Source organism: Cetorhinus maximus, chromosome 34 (genome assembly GCF_964194155.1).
Source record: "Cetorhinus maximus chromosome 34, sCetMax3.hap1.1, whole genome shotgun sequence".
Lineage (NCBI taxonomy): Eukaryota > Metazoa > Chordata > Chondrichthyes > Lamniformes > Cetorhinidae > Cetorhinus > Cetorhinus maximus.
Genome location: NC_135912.1, coordinates 5,897,783 through 5,917,228, shown reverse-complemented (window position 1 = coordinate 5,917,228; position 19,446 = coordinate 5,897,783). Strand labels below are relative to the sequence as shown.

General features: G+C 45.5%; 1 protein-coding gene and 1 long non-coding RNA gene across 6 annotated transcripts in view; both read right to left on the bottom strand.

The window, feature by feature from the left end:
* The window catches only part of LOC144671836 (uncharacterized), a 220,503-nt gene that overhangs the window by 107,461 nt on the left and 93,596 nt on the right, over positions 1-19,446 (bottom strand). The window lies entirely within an intron of this gene.
* The window catches only part of LOC144671811 (uncharacterized), a 54,853-nt gene that overhangs the window by 1,772 nt on the left and 33,635 nt on the right, over positions 1-19,446 (bottom strand). For all 4 annotated transcript variants that reach the window (XM_078533858.1, XM_078533859.1, XM_078533860.1 and 1 more), the window contains 3 exons: positions 5,150-5,216; positions 4,791-4,933; positions 2,052-2,165 (listed from right to left, as the gene is read on the bottom strand). In XM_078533858.1, coding sequence (XP_078389984.1) covers positions 2,052-2,165; positions 4,791-4,933; positions 5,150-5,216 — 324 coding nt within the window. The remainder of the gene's footprint in view (positions 1-2,051; positions 2,166-4,790; positions 4,934-5,149; positions 5,217-19,446) is intronic.

Below are 19,446 nucleotides of genomic sequence, written 5' to 3'. Positions count from 1 at the left end.
TAAAATATTGATCATTAATATATCCCCGCCAGTCCTATTAACCCAAACCCCCTCTTCCACAGGTTCCCATAATTAAGTGGGTGATTTTACCATGCAGCATATAAATCAGGAGTGAGTCACGGCCTGTCTATTAATTTATTGCAGAAAGTTCTGCTTAACTTCCTTTCTTACTCCTAGCTTCCTAATTTTTTAACCCTGTCTGCCCTGGTGTTCGAATCCTTTGCCACTATGAACAGTTTGCTCGTTCAGTACATCTGCTTAAAATGTCTTTTTTTTTTCCCTAAACAGGAGAAGCCCACCTTTCTGAACAATTCCCTACGGGACAAGAGGAGCAGCCTGCGGGGTTAAGTCACCCGTCCAACCCTCCCGAATTGAGAACAACACGCAATCGTACCACATCCCGAGAATTTTTTTTAAAAAGCTAAATACAGAGAGGAAAAGGTAAATAAATCTTCTCTCTGATTAAAAGTCTTACATCAAGGGCAATTAGGGATGGACAATAAATGCTGGCCTAGCCAGTCATCCATTTGAACAAACAAACAATGAAAAAAATCCATGTGCGTCTGTCACACCTCAAAGTACCACTCCTCAAAATGATCCCTTCTTTTCACACATGCAAAGTATGTGTTAAAGTGGGCCTGTTTAGCTCAAATTAAGCCACAACAAGTCACAGCTGAGCAATATTTTCTTTTTAAGTTTTAAAAGGAGAAAGAAAGCCCGCAATTTTCTGCCAATTCCTTCAGTCCTTAATAACCTAGCCTCTCCCTAAGCGGGGGAGTTGTGATTTGTAAGAAGCTCCTCGTTTGAGAAACAGTTACCCGTGATTGAACTCAGAATTCCCCCATTTAGAGCGCTTCCCCATAGAAACAAGCTGAACGGAAGCTAAACATTCTCAAGGCTCCCAGGCTACTTATGAGCAACATCACAGGCGATTGACTACTTTTTAAAAATAAGTATAAACAAGTTGTTCTGTAAATGACAATGGTTTCAAATTAAATCAGCCTGTGCAAGTGCTTTATGTAAGGTGGAATAACACTGCTTCATCTACAATTTCTAGTCCATGCAATTAGCTTCAACTTCCAGCCCCAGCCATCTGTGGAAACGGGCTTGGAAGGTTTGATTCATTTGTCGGAGGGAGGGCAGCTTGTTATGCATGTTTCCCCCTCCCCCAGCTGCCTACATTAGCCTTGACAGCCTTGTCGACAACACCCACATCAAAATGATATAAAAGGCGCAAGAAGGTCCCAGGTTTGATCGTGAACCTGAGTGTGCTGAGTTAAGGGATCTCAGCCGAGACAGCATTTGGTGTGCCGCGATTGCCCATGGATGAAAGGGGCAAAAATCCTACTGGGCGCCTGCCTCTGATCACTATCCGGTGACTCTTGCTGAAAACGTTTATGTGTGGATTGCCAGTGAGAGAGAATCAGGGTCAGCTATGCTCTCGCAGTTAGACAGCGTGCTCACTATCAAAGCTGCACACATGAGTAATGGCCATTTAGGTGCAGTAGGGCATGGTGCCTGGTACTCCTGGAACTACAACCCAGCAAATCTGAAACCCTCTCTCCCCCAAGCTGCTTTTCTGGCTAGATCAATTGAAAATGTCAAAACTGAGATTAATGAAATTTCTGTTAGGTCAGGGCATTAAGGGATGCAGACCCAAGTCGGATAAAGATGTGAGATACAGATCAACCAAAATCTAATTGAAAAGTGCCAGCAGTTCGATGGGCTGAATGGCCAACTCCTGTTCCCAGGAGCCAATAACTCCAATAGGAGTGGCAGCAGCTTGGGTGGGTGGGTGGGGTGGGGGCGGGAGAGACAGGTACACAACATAAATGCATTAGACATCCAAGTGCTGTTCAGATAGGAAATCAATTGTTTGCACATCAAAACCATATCCACCTACGAATACCGAATGCTGTTTGACCATGCACACAATGCCAAGCCAATCCTCACCAAACATTTACACACGCGCAGCTACAAACACTATTCACACCGAACAACATCCAAGAATGACAGCAGCCCACATATTTACATTTCTCAAGTAGACTTGCCTAAAGCGGTTTCCTCATCATCGTCGATAAATTTGGTGTAGTCCTGGACAATTTTCTTTGGCTGGCCTTTTCGTTTGTGCTTACGTCCTTCCCTGTTAACTTCATTTATCTCATCTGATGATATAAGAGTTACGAAAAAATTACCGCCCAGAATTCCCTCTGATAAATAATACTGACAACAAATCACCCATATGTTTGCATATGTTAATCTACTGCATAGAAAAAGGCAAGAGTTTGGCTTTTTAAGATAAATATATTTGTTTTCATTTTTTACGAGTGCCAGGTTTCATAAGGCACATCAACATTCCAAATATTTGATGCAGAATATGTTCTTACAGTGAATGTCCTTTAAGGAAGGAACCTGTCGTACTTGCCTGGTCTGAATTATACGTAACTCATCATACTCCGTGAGGCTGACTCTATATTACCATTGTAAGGTGGCCGAGCAAGCCTCACATTTTTACAAAAGACACACAGCAGTTTGAAAAGGAGGACCCAGCATTTTCTTCTCAAGGGGATGGGCAATTAACGTTGGCCTTACCAACGATGCCCACGTCCCGAGAATAGATTTTTAAAAATCGTTTTAGATAGTGAAAATCTACAGCCTTTTATTAGAAAGTACTACTCATGGACAAGGGAGTAGTCAATGAAGGGCATGACACTAGGAAGTTCTGAGGAACAAAGGGACCTTGGCGTGTGTGTCCATTGGTCTCTGAAGACGGAGGGGCATGTCAGTGGGGTGGTGAAAAAGGCATATGGGACACTTGCCTTTATCAATCGAGGCATAGATTACAAAAGGAGGGAGATCATGTTGGAGTTGTATACAACCTTGGTGAGGCCACAGCTGGAGTACTGTGTGCAGTTCTGGTCGCCACATTATAGGAAGAATGTGATTGCACTGGAGGGGGGTGTAGAGGAGATTCACCAGGATGTTGCCTGGGATGAAACATTTAAGTTATGGAGAGAGGTTGATAGACTTGGGTTGTTTTCGTTGGAGCAGGGAAGACTGAGGGGCGACCTGATCGAGGTGTACAAGATTATGAGGGGCATGGACAGGGTGGATAGGGAGCAGTTGTTTCCCTTAGTTGAAGGGTCAGTCACAAGGGGACATAAGTTCAAGGTGAGGGGCAGGAGGTTTAGGGGGAATGTGAGGAAAAACTTTTTTACCCAGAGGGTGGTGACAGTCTGGAATGCGCTGCCTGGGAGGGTGGTGGAGGCGGGTTGCCTCACATCCTTTAAAAAGTACTTGGATGAGCACTTGGCACGTCATAACATTCAAGGCTATGGGCCAAGTGCTGGCAAATGGGATTAGGTAGGTAGGTCAGGTGTTTCTCACGTGTGGGTGCAGACTCGATGGGCCTAAGGGCCTCTTCTGCACTGTGATTCTGTGATTCTGTAAAATATATTTGATATTAAATCCTGTGGGTCTTATTTTGACCACCTCAAATCACACTGCCTCAACCCATCACTCTTCAAATTTTAATGCAAGGGGAATGGAATATAAAAGTATGAGAATGTTGCTACAGCTACACAAGGCATTAGTGAGACTGCATCTGTGTACTGCAGAGTACTGTGTACAGTTTTGGTCCCCTTATTGAAGAAAGGATAAAATTTGGGGAACAGCTGACCACGCACAATCTCATTAAACGTGCATCCGATTCTCACAGGATCACAGAATCACACAGTGTGATTATCAATTTAAAATTGTCACCGAAGAGTGAGAAGGGAGAATAGGAAATGTTTTGTTTTTTGTATACAGCATGATGTCCTCATCTCCTTTGGGGAGATGGCAGCTTAGTGGTAATGTCGCTAGACCAGAGGCCCAGGCTGATAGCCTGGGGACATATGTTCAAATCCCACCACAGCACCTGGTGAAATTTAAATCCAATTAATAAATTTGAAATATAGAGTTTGTCTTAGTAATGGTGACCATGATAACTTTCACTGATTGTTATAAACACCCATCTGGTTCACTAATGTCCTTTAGGGAAGGAATTCTGCTGTCCTTGCCTGGTCTGGCCTACATGTGACTCCAGACCCACAACAAAGTGATGTTTCATCGTTGCCCCCTGAAATGGTCTATCAAGCCACTCAATTTAAGGGTAATTAGGGATCGTCAACAAATGCTGGCCTTGCCTGTGACGTCCATATCCCATGAAAGAATTTTTTAAAATGTAGCTAGAAAACTGGATTAAGATAGAAGATGATGCAGGATTCTGCAGGGAACGCACAGCACTGGCATAAATTTTGGATTCCACTAACCAAAAAGCTAGTGTGGACATAATGGTCTCCTTTGGTGATACAAATTTTCAAAATTCTCCATTTGTAACAAAAACAGAAAATGCTGGAAAAACTCAGCAGGTCTAACAGCGTCTGCGGAGTGAAGGACAGAGTCTTTCTTGGAGTCCGTATGACTCTTCTTCAGAATCATACGGACTCGAAACGTTAACTCTGTCTTTCTCTCCACAGATACTGTTGGACCTGCTGAGTTTTTCCAGCATTTTCTGTTTTTGTTTCAGATTTCCAGCATCTGCAGTAATTTGCTTTTTTTTCTCCATTTGTAACCTGCCAAAAAAGACTCACGGCGTGAACTCAACCACTTCTTGAAAACGTCAATATATCAAACCGTTTGTTTGTACGTTAATAGCATAATCCAGTGCGTTCCTTGTGCCGCAGCCTGTCACTACACACCACACCAATTACTTGCTCAATCTGTACAGACTTTTAATCGTTGCTTACTTGTACTGGTGAGAATTTTATTTTTCCGAGACAGTTTGTTAACTTTCTTCTCCTTTGATTTGTTCTTTGTTTTCCTTATGCCCTGTGCCTCCAAATTCTCGCTACCTTTGGCTACGGAAGGGTCTGACAGCACGGTGTTCTCACTGTGTGGGTAGAAACATTTCACTTGAGCACAGATGAAATGAAAGCGCGTCATCACCAGCGCTTTGGTAAGATAAAGGGTGCATCATTAATCTGGCAAAAGTTCGGAAATCTTGACGGGAAGCAATCTGTCACACGAGTAATTAATACTTGGCATGGTGTTACAGGTAGGGTGTTGGTTAATGAATTACTCAAGGAGTGTGTAACTGGGCACCAACCTGACAAGCAGAAGTTCATTGTTCTCCTGTAAGTTTTTCACCTTGTGTACCAGCTTCCTACTGTTTTCTGTGGCGAAAGAAATAAAGTCCATTTCATTATTCTAAGATTTTTAATTTCAAAAGGGGAACAAACCAGAATTTAAATGGCAGGCGACTGAATTTATCCATTCACAATCTCATTGAATTTTTATTGTAACTATTTTTTAAAACCAAAGCATTCTTTGTGCCAATTTTCTCCTTCTGTCTCTTTTGTTGAAGGATTTGGCTCCTTGCTGGGGTTTGACTGCCATCCATGCACTCACCCCAACCAAGCCCCCTCCAAAGAGGGGCAGGAGCTGCTACCAAGCTAGTGGGCATGAGCAAGATTTTGGGCAGCGGGAGGCTATCACCAGGGGCCTAAAGGAACAGTCCCCAGCATGAGTTAAGAGTTCAAAACGGTCATCCTGAGGCAACTGAGTTCCAGGGTGGGAAGCCCAAGGCAGCAGGGCCCCAATGTTTCCCCGTGAGGCCTGCAGGGACACGCCTGCTCCTCCTGCTCCACAAAGAAATCCTCAAAAACACAAAATAAAACTTATCCGGATCTCTTTTGGCTACAATGGTCAAACATGGGCAAGGAAACTGCCTGGTGATTACCACGTACTGCCCCCATCAGCTGATGAATCAGTGCTCCTCCATGTTGAACACCACTTGGAGGAAGCACTGAGGGTGGCAAGGGCACAGAATGTAGTCTGGGTCGGGGGGAGGGGGGTTTCAAAGTCCAGCACCATGAGTGGTTCCGCAGCACCACTTCAGATCAAGCTGACCGAGTCCTAAAGGATGTAGCTGCTAAACTGGGTCTGCAGCAGGTGGTGAGGGAACCAACAAGAGGGAAAAATCTACTTGACCTCATCCTCACCAACCTGCCTGCTGCCGATGCATCTGTCCATGGCAGTATTGATAGGAATGACCACTGCACATTCCTTGTGGAGACCAAGTCCCGCCTTCACATTGAGGATACTCTCCATCATGTTGTGTGGCACTACCACCATGCTAAGTGAGATAGATTTCGAACAGAATCAGCAATTCAAGACTTGGCAACCATGAGGCGCTGTGAACCATCAGCAGCAGCAGAATTATACTCAACCACAATCTGTAACCTCATGGCCCGGCATATCCCCCAATCTACCATTACCATCAAGCCAGATGATCAATCCTGGTTCAGTGAAAAGTGCAGGAGGACATGCCAGGAGCAGCAGTAGACATACATAAAAATGAGGTGTCAACCTGGTGAAGCTACAACACAGGATAACTTGTGTGCCAAACAGCATAAGCAGCAAGTGATAGAGTTAAATAACTCGACAACCAACAGATCAGATCTAAGCTCTGCAGTGCAACCACATCCAGTGGTGAATGATGGTGAACAATTAAGCAACTCACTAGAGGAAGAGGCTCCACAAATATCCCCATCATTAATGATGGGGGAGCACAGCACATCAGTACAAATGATAAGGCTGAAGCATCTGCAGCAATTGGAACACCACCACCTGGAAGTTCCCCTACAAGCCACTCACCATCCTGATTGGAAATATATCGTCGTTCCTTCACTATCGCTGGGTCAAAATCTGGGAACTCCCTCCCTAACAGCGTTGTGGGTGTATCTACACCACATGGACTGCAGCGGTTTAAGAAAGCAGCTCACCACCACCTTCTCAAGGGCAATTAGGGATGGGCAATAAATGCTGGCCTAGCCGGCAATGCCCAAATCCTGTAAATGAATAAAAAAAAACAATCTTTAGCCAGAGGTGCCAAGCGGATGATCCATCTTGGCCTCCTCTGGAGGTCCCCAGCATCACAGATGCCAGTCTTCAGCTAATTCGATTCACTCAATGTGATATCAAGAAACGGCAGAAGGCACTAGATACTGCAAAGGGTGTGGGCCCTGATGATAATACAGCAATTGCACTGAAGACTTGTGCCCCAGATCTTATCGCGCCCCTAGCCAAACTGTTCCAGTACAGCTCCAACACTGGCATCTACCCGGCTATGTGGAAAATTGCCCAGGTATGTCCTGTACACAAAAGCAGGACAAATCCAACCCGGCCAATTACTGCCCTATCAGTCTACTCTTGATCATCAGTAAAGCGATGGAAGGGGTCATCAACAGTGCTATCACGAGGCACTTGCTTAGCAATAACCTGCCCACTGACGCTCAGTTTGGGTTCCACCAAAGCCACTCATCTCCTGACCCCATGACAGCCTTGGTTCAAACATGGACAAAAGAGCTGAACTCCCGAGTTGAGGAAAAAGTGACTGCCCTCGATATCAAGGCATCATTTGACCAAGTGTGGCATCAAGGAGCCCGAGTCAATGGGAATCAGGGGGAAAACTCTCCACTGGTTGGAGTCATAACTAGCACAAAGAAAGACGGCTGTGGTTGTTGGAGGTCAGTCATCTCAGTTCCAGGACATCACTGCAGGAGTTCCTCAAGGTAGTGCCCTCGGCTCAACCATCTTCAGCTGTTTCAGCAATGACTTTCCTTCCGTCATGAGGTCAGAAGTGGGGTTTTCGCAGATGATTGCACAACGTTCAGCACCATTTGCGACTCCTTAGATAATGAAGCAGTCCATGTCCAAATACAACAAGACTGAGACAATATCTAGGCTTGGGCTGACAACTGACAAATAACATTCATGCCACACAAGTGCCAGGCAATGACCATCTCCAACAAGAGAGAATCTAACCATTGCCACTTGATATCACTACCATCACTGAATCCCACACTATCAACATCCCAGGGGTTACCATTGACCAGAAACTGAACTGGACCAGCCATATAAATACTGTGGCTACGAGGGCAGGTCAGAGACTATGAATCCTGCAGTGAATAACTCACCACCTGACTCCCCAAAACCTGTCCACCATCTACAAGACACAAGTCAGGAGTGTGACAGAATATTCTCCACTTGCCTAGGTGAGTGCAGCTCCAACAACACTCAAGAAGCTTGACACTATCCAGCCCATTTGATTGGCACCCCTTCCACAAACATTCACACTGTCCACCACTGACAAACAGTGGCAGCAGTGTGTACCATGTACAAGATGCACTGCAGGAACTCACCAAGGATCCTTAGACAGCACCTTCCAAACCCACTGCCATCTAGAAGGACAAAGGCAGCAGACACATGGGAACATCACCACCTGGAAGATCTCCTCTAAGTCACTCACCATCCTGACTTGGAAATATATCGCTGCCCTTTCACTGTCACTGGGTCAAAGGAACTCCCTCCCTAATAGCACTGTGGGTATACCTACACCACAGTAATTCAAGAAGGCAGCTCACCACCACCTTCTCAAGGGCAATTAGGGATGGGTAATAAATGCTGGCCTAGCCTGCGATGCCCACATCCCAAAAATGATTTAAAAAAACACTCCTGCCTGTTATTAGGTTTCACTGATGGACCAGGCACTGAGCGTCACTGCCTTGATGCCCACCCAAACAAGGTCACCTGTATCGGAGGGAGCTTAGTGAGGAAAGGAAGGGCCTTCAGTTCGTGTCCCAGGCCTGTAGATCTGCCTATCCAAATGCAGCATGACAGCCTTCTAGAAACATAGGAATAGGAGGAGGCCATTCAGACTTTCAAGCCTGTTCCGCCGTTCAATAAAATCATGGCTGATCTGCAGCCTAACTCCATATACCTTCCTTTGTCCCTTCATATCCTTGGCTAACAAAATCTGACAGTCTCAGATTTTAAGTTAACAATTGCTGTTTGTGGAAGAGAATTCCTAACCTCTACCAGCCTTTGTTGAAGTGCTTCCTTATTTCACTCCTGAAAGGTCTGGCTCTAATTATTAGACAGTGTCCCCTAGCCCTAGACTCAACAACTAGCAGAAATAATTTGTCTCTATCTACCCTATCCGTTCCCCTTAATACCTTGAAAACTTTGATCAAATCACACCGTAACCTTCTAAGCTCCAGGGATGAGAACCCTAGTTTGCACTCGTAACTTAACCCTATAAGTCTAGGTATCATTCCAGTAAATGTACGCACACTGCCTCGGCATATCCTTCCTAAAGTGTGGTGCACAGGACAGAAGATACAAGATGGGCCTAACTGGTCCGGCCATGTCATGGACCCTTGAAGATTTCAAAAATTTCTGATTTATCTTTTTATATCGCCATGCTAAAGGGATTCAATGGGTAAATTACGGAACATTTCCAGGAGCTGAAGGGGCAGGGTAAGAGCCTGGCAGCACTTCCCCTCCAGAACAGGCAGCCGATGCCAGGAAAGCCTGGCTTCATCACTGATATTTTAATGAGGAATGCAGCAGTTCCCTCCCCCCCAATCCGCCCCCCCAAACCAACACTGCCGTAGTCTCGAAATCTCTGACTAGTTAAGTGCTGGAGGTTCCCAGTTGACATATCCCACTGATCTGCTGCCCTAGAGATTTTCAGGGCCCTTTCACTTAACTCTACACTAAGCTTGCTTGCTCATGTTTGTTTTGAGACCACGAGCATCCTCTACTGGCCTGGTGCCTTACTGCACACACTCAGATTCTATCGTTTCTGACACAGGATTTTATTCCGGGCAGGCCTTATGACCCATTGCAGCTTACTGAAAGAGCTAGCCACATGGTCCAATTCCTCTGCTTTTAGCCCATCGCTAATGGTTCTGACATTTTTCTTTGTCCAGTCAGATGTGCACAGAATACCGCACCTCCCCCCTACTAACCCAAAGTGTTTAAGAGTCTCCGCAGCATACTACTGACAGCTCCAGAGCTAGTTTCTAACAACCCAATTTGAACCCACTGTTTTCCCATACAGGCACACCCTACTTACATATATCCAGATAGCTTAACTGCACACCGGCAAAAGCCAAGCTAAATGTAATATGCACCAAGCGCTGCTTCACTAACTAAAACTAAGCAGCCTACAAGCACAGAGGAATTCTGAGCTTCAAATGCATGTGTAGCCAGAGCCTTACGACAGTACTTTAATAAAAGCAAAATACTGCGGGATGCTGGAGACCTGAGATAAAAACAGAATAGTGCAGGAAAAACTCTGCAGGTCTGTCAGCATCTGTGGAGGCAGAAACAGAGTTAACGTTTCTTCATAACGTTCCACAAGTGGTGGGTGAATGAGCTACTTAAGCTCATTGAAGGCCAATTATCGCAGGCCAAGTGGCATTTAGAGCAGGAATGTTAGGAGCAGGCCGGCTGCCTGGAGGTCTCCCCCTCCACATTGGTTGCTCGGCAGGTGTGGCCGTTTTTAACTGTAAAAGTCTTTTAAGTTGCTGAGACAGTGTCTCCTGGAGGCACCCTCTCTCTCTCCTTTATCTGCCTTGGTAGGTTGCAGCCCCATCCGTGCTGGAAGGCATTCTGTTGCCCCCACCCCCACCACCCCCCATAACATCCTTGAGAGCCCACCTGCCATTCTTAAGTGGATAGCAAGCGTGTCCTCTGGCCACTGTGGGGTGTCTGATCCCAACCCAGCATGGGTTCAGGACTAAAAACAAAAAGCTAAAAGCTACTGCGGATGCTGGAAATCCAAAACAAAAACAGAATTACCTGGAAAAACTCAGCAGGTCTGGCAGCATCGGTGGAGAAGAAATCAGTTAACGTTTCGGGTCTTCATGACCCTTCGGCAGAACTGAGTATAGTTAGGAGAAAAGTGAAATATAAGCTGGTTTAAGGTGGGGGGGCGGAGGAGAGAGAAGTTGAGGGTGGGGTGATTGTGGAGATAAGCAGTGATAGGAGCAGATAATCAAAAGATGTCACAGACAAAAGGATCAAAGAGGTGTTGAAGGTGGTGATATTGTCTGAGAAAAGTGCTAATTAAGAATGGAAGACAGGATACTCAAGGTACAGCTCTAGTGGGGGTGGGGTGGAGAGACTAACAAAGTTTTACTTTTAGATTTAAAAATAATGGAAATAGGTGGGAAAAGAAGAATCTATATAAATTATTGAAAAAGAAGGGAGGGGGGAGAAACGGGGTGGGGATGGGGGGAGGGGGAGTTTAACCCATTTGACTCCGACATCAGGGTCTCGACCCAAAATGCTCAATCCTTCCCAGGGTCCGACCAAGTCTTTGTACCACTGAAGCATAACTTCCTAACTTTTCAATTCCAACCCCCTTAAGATAAAGGTCATTGGCCTCCATGATTAGTGTTTCGTACCTGTCCAGCCTTCAGTGACTTGTGTACTTGGGACACATAAATCCCTTTGCAACCGCATAATCTCTCACCTTTAGGAAAATACTACATTTTGTCTCTCTCAGATCCAAAGTGGATGACCTTTCCGACGTTGAAATCCCTCTGCCATTGTTTTGCCACTCACTTATTCCATCCATTTGTGACTTCCTGCTTTATTTACTCTTGCCTAGTTTAGTGTCGCCTGCAAACTCCAATGCACAACCCTCTATTCCTTCATCCAAGCCATGAATGCTTTTGGTGAAAAGCTGGGGCACATGTCACATTTCACCCAGTTCAGCTTATCAAAATTCTCAAGGCTGCTTCAAAACCAAAACACCGCGGGTGCTGGAGATCTGAGATAAAAACAGGAAATGCTCCCCAGGTCTGGCGGCATCCGTGGAGAGAGAAACAGAGTTAACGTTTCAGGTCTGTGACCTTTCGTCAGAGCCTTTTCAATGCCAACAAAGAAATGCATACACTGAAGTTACAACACAAAACAGGGCCATTTCGCCCAGCCGGTCTGTGTCAGCGTTTACTCCGTCTGTGCAAATTCACCTCTCCAGTCTAATTATTAATACTGTACAGTTTTCTGTCACAACCACTAACCCTGCAAGTGAAATTCCACAACTTTCTGCGTAAAGCTTCTTTTGCTTTCTGTTCTTAATCTCTTCTATTGAACATCAAATTCCTTGCTTCTTGTCCTCAACCACTCAACTACAGGAAACAGTGTGCTTTTATTTACAAGGTTCCTATTCTTTCATAGCTTTAAATATCTCTGCGCTACTTTAAGAAAAAGATTTTCAACTCTTGGGCCCAGATTGTTGTCCTCGGGTCAGGTTCGCTGACTCAGGAGATTTCCAGCTTGGTGAACACGACCTTTAAAAAAATCCTCCCGCGGGTAGGATTTCCGGTCGGGAGGGAGGGGTGGGGGGGTGACCCCCAGGACGAATGCCAAGTGCGGAGGCGGGGTGGGCGCAAGACGCTCCAGCAAATAAATAAATAAATAATAAAACAAAGAACATCCCACCAGTCCCCCCACATCTTGCCTCTGCCCTATCCATGCCCTCCACCCAACACGCACCCCCCCCCAGGGCCCCCATATCCCTCATGCTAACTGAGTGTCACCTCATTCCAACCCATGCCCCATCCCCCACACAACCCACCACCATTTGCCCTTACCCCCTCCATGCCAACTCACCTAGTAACCTTGGACAGTTCCTTGATAGCTTTGACTCTTCCTGGATAGCTTCAACAGCTTTAACACTTGCTGGACAGCTTTGACAACTGGACAGTTTCTTGAAGTTGGACAGTTCTTTGACAGCTTGACAGTTCCAATGATCTTGTGCATAAAAAGTGCATAATCACGTTCACTTTTAACAATCCCAAAGGGCACCTCACCCATCCCAAAGGTGTCCCGGGACTCTCTCCAAAGGGGTACCTTACCTCTCCGAGGGGGTTTCCTGGGCATCCAAACGAATCCACCAAGTTCAGACCTCCTCTCAGCTATTCTAATCTGCACACTCCAGGTTTCACCTTCCTGGCCTCCCAAAATCCCACTTCAGTGAAGGCAGCTGGTGATTTAAATGTCCAGCTGCCTCTGCGAATCGAGCATTTGCGAACCCCAGCCCGACTCCAGTCCTGCCCCTGCGAAGATGGGAAATGCCAAGTTCAGGGGTGGGACTTAGAATTTTCAGCCATTTCGGGGATGCCTCTCCGTCGTGGCGAAAATACTTGGTTTGTATTCTCACACCAGACAACATCCTAGTCAATTTGCATCGCACCCTCTTCAATATCCTTCAGGTACTGTGGAGCACAGTACTCTAGCTGAGGTCTTATTAATGATTTATATAAGCTCAATTTTTACCACTTAGCTTTTGTATTCTACACTTCTTGTGATAAAACCTAGCTTTGTATATCTACATGCTGCTGCTTCTAATGTCCTGTAAAGCCTCTACTTCTATTCAGAGTATAATTGCTGCTGGACAGTTCGTTTAACAAAGTGTATTGCCTCACCCTTACTGACACTGACTTCCATTTGCCAATATTTAGGCCCATTAAGCGTCATCTGGTCTTGGGAACATAGGACTAAAGAGCAGGAGTAGGCCATTCAGTCCTTTGAGCCTGCTCAGTCATTCAATAAGATCATGGCTGATTTGGTTGTGCTCTCAACTCCACCTTTCCATCTGCCCTCCCCCCCCATAACTCTCAACTCCCTTTTTGATCAAAAATCTGTCCAATTCAGCCTTGAATAAACTCAATGGTCCAGCATCCACTGTATCTTGGGGTAAAGAATTTCACAGACTAACGAACCTTTGAGAGAAAAAATTTCTCCCCACCTCCCTCTTAAACGGTAGATCTCCTATTCTTAAATAGTGTCCCTTGGTTCTAGTCACTCCCACCAGTGGAAACATTCTCCCGAAATCTACCCTATCAAAACCCCTCAGGATCTTATATATTTCAATGAGATCACCTCTCATTCTTCTGAACTCCAATGGGTATAGGCCCAACCTGTTCAAGCTTTTCTCATAAGATAAGCCCCTCTTCCCAGGAATGAGTCAAGCGAATCTTCTCTGAACTGCTTCTAATGCAATTATATCTTTTTTCAAATATATCTCTTTCAAATAAGGAGACCAAACCTGTACACAGTATTCCAGATGTGGTTTCACCAAGGCCCTGTACAGCTGCAGTAAAACATCCCATACTTTTCTGCATACTAACTTTTTGCGATTCATGTACCAGGACACCCAGAGCCCTCTGCACCACCAAGTTCTGTAATCTCTCTCCATTTAATTAGTATTCTGCTTTTCTTCCTGCCAAAGTGGAAAATTGAACAAAGTGGCCTTCTAAAGAATTAACTATACCTTCTGTTTTGGTTCTATCTGTAGATTCTAATACCACACCCTCTAGACCTTCATTCAAATCATTGGCCAGAAATGGCCTCAGAACTGCAACCTGCGGCACTCTCGCTTTCAACGATTCAGGAAAAACTGCCCGTTTTCTCCCTAACTCCACATTGCTTAATCTTTTCTACTACCTGGCTCTCACCTTCTCAAAGGATTCCATGAAGAAAGACTTGCATTTCTATAGCACCTTTCGCTACGTTAGGCTTTTTACAGTCAGTGAAGTACCTTTTTGAAGTTCAGTTACTGTAGTAATGTAGGGAACACAGCAGCTAATTTGTGCACAGCAAGCTTCCACAAACAGCTTTTTTGTAGTGGCATTGGCGACGGATAAGTATTGGCCCAAGACAGTGGTGAGGAACTCCTCTGCTCTTCTTCAAAATAGTGCCACGGAATCTTTTTACATCCACCTAAGATTGCAGACCGGGCCTTGGTTTGAGGTGTCATTCAACAGTGCAACATTCCCCAGTTCTGTACTGGAGTGTTACCTTAGGTTTTGTGATAATATCCCTTAGAATGGGACTTAATCCCACAACCTTCTGATTCAGAAGCAATGATCTACAACTGAGCCACGGCTGACAACAGGGATAAGATTTGTCAAGATGACTGTCCCTTTTAAAATCCATGGTTCTTTTTCATTCATTCACGGGATAGATCAACATTTATTACCCATCTCCAATTGTCCTTGAGAAGGTGGTGGTGAGCTGCCTTCTTGGGCCGCAGCAGTCCAGGTAGTGTAGGTACAGCCACAGTGCTGTTGGGAAGGGAGTTCCAGAATTTTGACCCAACGACAATGAAGGAACGGCGATATAGTTCCAAGTCAGGATGGTGTGTGACTAGAGGGGAACTTGCCTTTGGTGGCATTCCCATGCATTTGCTGCCCTTGTCCTTCAACATGGTAAAGGTAAAGGGTTTGGAAGGTGCTGTTGAAGGAGCCTTGATGAGTTACCGTAGTGCATCTTGTTGATGGTACACACTGCTGCCACTGTGCAGCGCTAGTGGAGAGAGTGAATATTTAAATTGATGGATGGGGTGCCAATCTACTATCAAGATATAATCTACATAACTTGTAATTTTATCCTTAGCTAAGAGATTCTAAAATATTCCCTATCGTAGATGAGAAACAAATAAACTGCTTTTAAGTAGAGCCTTTCACAACCTCATTACGTCCCAAAGCAGCTCACAGATAATTCATTCATTTAACATGTAATCACAAGATACAGGAGCAAGTTGACTCACAGCAAGGTCCCAGAAAGATAAATAATCCGGATTTTTTTTAGTAATGTTAAGGGATAAATATTGGCCAGGGTAGTACCACTATTCTTCACATAGTACCAGTGGATCCTTTAGGTCCATCTGACAGAGCCTCAGAGTAAAGCCTCATTCAACTCCTTCAGCATTGCACTGAACTGTCAGTCCGGATTATCTGCTCAAGTCTCTGGAGTGAAACATGAATCCCTGCAACCTTCTGACTTAGGAGTAAGAACGCTACCAACTGAGCTCAGACAGACAGATGTTAAACTGGGAATTAAAATTACACAGAGTACACAGCTCAATCTATCTCCCTTTTTAAAAATCAGTATTACATTTGGTCATCCTTCAGTTCTTAGGCAAACATCCACATTCAATAAATCTCCGAAATATAATTTTTCTATTCGACAATTTCCTCCGAGCATGTAGTCAATTGAGCGCTGATTCTTTATCTACCCTTACTCAAATGAAGTATCGAAAATGTTTCCTTTATCTTTCATTACATCACACATCTCACTCTGAACCACTTCAGAGTTCACCTTGGGGAGAATTTTTCCTATGGCGGGCGGGCGGGCTGGGCAAGAGCAGGCAAGGGGGTGGGCGCGGAGCCGATTGTCACCCGCGATCGGCTGTACGCCGCCATTTTTACTCCGGCGGGCCAATTAAGGCCCGCCCAGCGTCACACACGGCCGGTAGCGCTCAGCGCTGCCTGTGCGGGCAGGGGCAGGGAGGGATTGTCGGGCCCTGAGCTCTTTCACACGGCTCTTTCGTGTACGCGTTGAAAGAGCGCAACACCCTCAGGGAGATTAAGTAGATAATAAAACATTTTAATAAATAAAGTAAAAAAAACTATTTAAACATGTCCCCTCATGTGACAGTGTCACATGAGCTGGGCCATGTTTGTGAAGTTTGCAAAATTTATTTAATCATTTTATAAAACCTTCAGGAAACCTCATCCCGCCCGTGGATGAGGTTTCCTGAAAAACGCGAAGGCCGCTTGGGCTCTTCGCCTGCCACCCCCACCCCCCCACCCCCCGCCAACCTTAAGGTTGGACGGGCTGCATTCTTAACAAGGCTAATTGCTTTTTTAATGGCCATAATAGGCCGTTGACAGTTCGGCGGGCGCGCAGCCGCCTCCAGCGCATGCCCGCCGAACGAAATATCGAAATGATGCGGATTGATGTAGGTACGCACGCCCGATGTCATCACACGTTCATTTTACGCGTCGGCGTGTCGGGCCCGTCCCCGCACGCCAACAGCAGTGTTCTGCCCCTTGTTTCTGATATCCCTTTCTATAATATCGTTGTGCTACCTCAGCCCCTTGTTTACTTTGAGGCCTGCTGTGCGTTTCTAGTAATATAATGCTCTTATTTTGCAAAGTACGGGTGCAATATATAGTCACTGAGTGAGCAGCGTGCGTTAAAGTGGAGGACTCTGTATAAAATGGAGAATACAGTAACCAACTTTAAGAACACAATGAAGGGCGGAATGAGAAATGGTCCATTGGCTCAGTGAGTCCAGTTCTCCCAAACACTGTTTATATTCTGCACTTACAGACTCTCCCCTGTAGATCTGGAGCTTAGAATTCCTCTTTTCCTCCATAATTAACCTGCTAACATAATCATTGGATTATGCAACATTGACATGTTTGATTTTGGGAATGCAGTTTTTTCAGTGCATCACTAATTATCAAGATAAACTGGCATTCTCCAATTTTTTCAACAAGAGAGGAATGTCATCCCTTGAAGCTAGAGGTTACTCCGATCCCCAAAGATAAATGGGATAGTAATTCTGGGATATCAATCCAATATTGCATTAGAATGAGAGACACATAACCCTCTGATAATAGACCGGTAATAATAATAGTTCTGTTGAAGAGTCATACGGACTCGAAACGTTAACTGTGTTCCTCTCCGCAGATGCTGTCAGACCTGCTGAGTTTTTCCAGGTATTTTTGTTTTTGTTTTGGATTTCCAGCATCCGCAGTTTTTTGCTTTTACCCCTGGTAATAGATGTGGATTCAACTGTAGCTGGAGAGGAGTTCACACTTAGACAGGCACACTTGTGAACTGTGAAGCAATTGCTCTACTCGGAGCTCAGTCACGGCAGGAGACTCCCAGGAGGACAGGAGAAACGCCTTAGGGATGTCCTCAAAGTATCCCTGAAGAGGTCAAACATACTTATGGGAGACCCTGGTTTGTGACCAACCAAAATGGAGAAGGCTCATTTGCACATTGAGAGACTTCATCAGGAACATGCGCAAAGGCGAGGTGTCAACCCTTCAAGCACCACCTGCCCCAGTCTGCAGAGTACACTGAATTTATCAGCCATTTCAGTGCCCATCGAACCAGAACGGAAGCAAGTCATCCTCAAAATTGAGGGGCTGCCTAAGGGGGCAGAATGAACTGTGAGTGAACTGTTACTTTTTAACCCATTAAGTACTGTAAAGAAGAATAAAACAACGGAAGCACTGAGTGACGCAATGCTAGAAGGGCCCTGGATTTGGTTCCTTGCCTTGTGTTGATTTAGTGGATAGGGCTGTAATACAGGTGCTACAATTAGCCTCTGTATCACAGGGGTAGGGAGCAGTCTTGATTCCCAGTCCGGATCACTATTAGGACTGTAGCTACTAGGATCATTTACACTCGGATGAACTACCCCTCACAGTCGAACAACCCCTGCCAAATTTAACCCTGAAAAGTGTGAGGTGGTGCATTTTGGGAGGGGTAACAAGGCAAGGGGGTACACGATGAATGGTAGGACCCTAGGAAGTACAGAGGATCAGAGGGACCTTGGTGTGAATGTCCATAGATCCTTGAAGGCAGTAGGACAGGTAGATAAGGTGGTTAAGAAAGCATATGGGATACCTGCCTTTATTAGTGGAAGCATTGAATACAAGAGCAGGGAGATTATAATGGAGCTGTATAAAATGTTAGTTAGGCCACATCTGGAGTACTGTGTGCAATTCTGGTCTTCACACTATAGGAAGGACGTGATTGCAGTAGAGAGGGTGCAGAGGGGATTCACCGGGATGTTGCCTGGGCTGGAGCGTTTCAGCTCTGAAGGGACATTGGATAGGCTGGGGTTGCTTTCCTTAGAGCAAAGAATGCTGGGGGGGGGACCTGATTGAGGTGTACAAAATTATGAGGGGCATGGATAGGGTAGGTAGGGGGAAACTTTTCCCTTTAGTGAAGGGGGTCAATAACCAGGGGGCATAGATTTAAGGTATGGGGCAGGAGGTCTAGAGGGGATTTGAGGAAACATTTTTTCACCCAGAGAGTGGGGGGGTAACTGCACTCATTGCCTGAAAGGGTTGTAGAGGCAGGAACCCTCACAACATTTAAGAAGTATTTAGGTGGACATTTGAAATGCCATAGCATACAGGGCTACGGGCCAAGTGCTGGGAAATGGGATTAGGGTAGAGAGGGCTTGATGACTGGTGTGGACATGATGGGCCGAAGGACCTCCTTCCATGCTGCAAACTCCATGACGCTATTCATTTTCTGGGCTCAGGCAAGAAGAATGGTTACTTGGATGAGGTGCTGGGGAGGCTGCTGTACCTTTGAAACCAAACCACAGCACGCTTAGGGAGAGTCTTTTTTTAAAAGTACGTTCTTTTTAAAAAAAAAGCATGAAGTGAGAAAACGCCCATCAGGCATCCTCATCAGGAAGGAAGGAAGGCCTGGGGAGGGGCTGGACGAGCGAGGCTCACCAGAATCATCCCAGAGAAAAGGGGTTAAATTAAGAGGGCAGCCTGCTCAGACCAGGCTTGTATTCTCTTGATTGATTGATTGACTGATGAAAGGTTAAGGGGTGACTTAACTGAGAGCTAGTTTAAGACAATTAAATGATCTGAACGGGTGGATAGAAATAAACTATTTCCTCTGGCGAGGGGGGTCCAGCACAAGGGGCCAGAACCTTAAAATTCAGAGCCAGGGTATTCAGAGGTGATGTCAGAAAGCACCTCTCTCCCTGTCAAA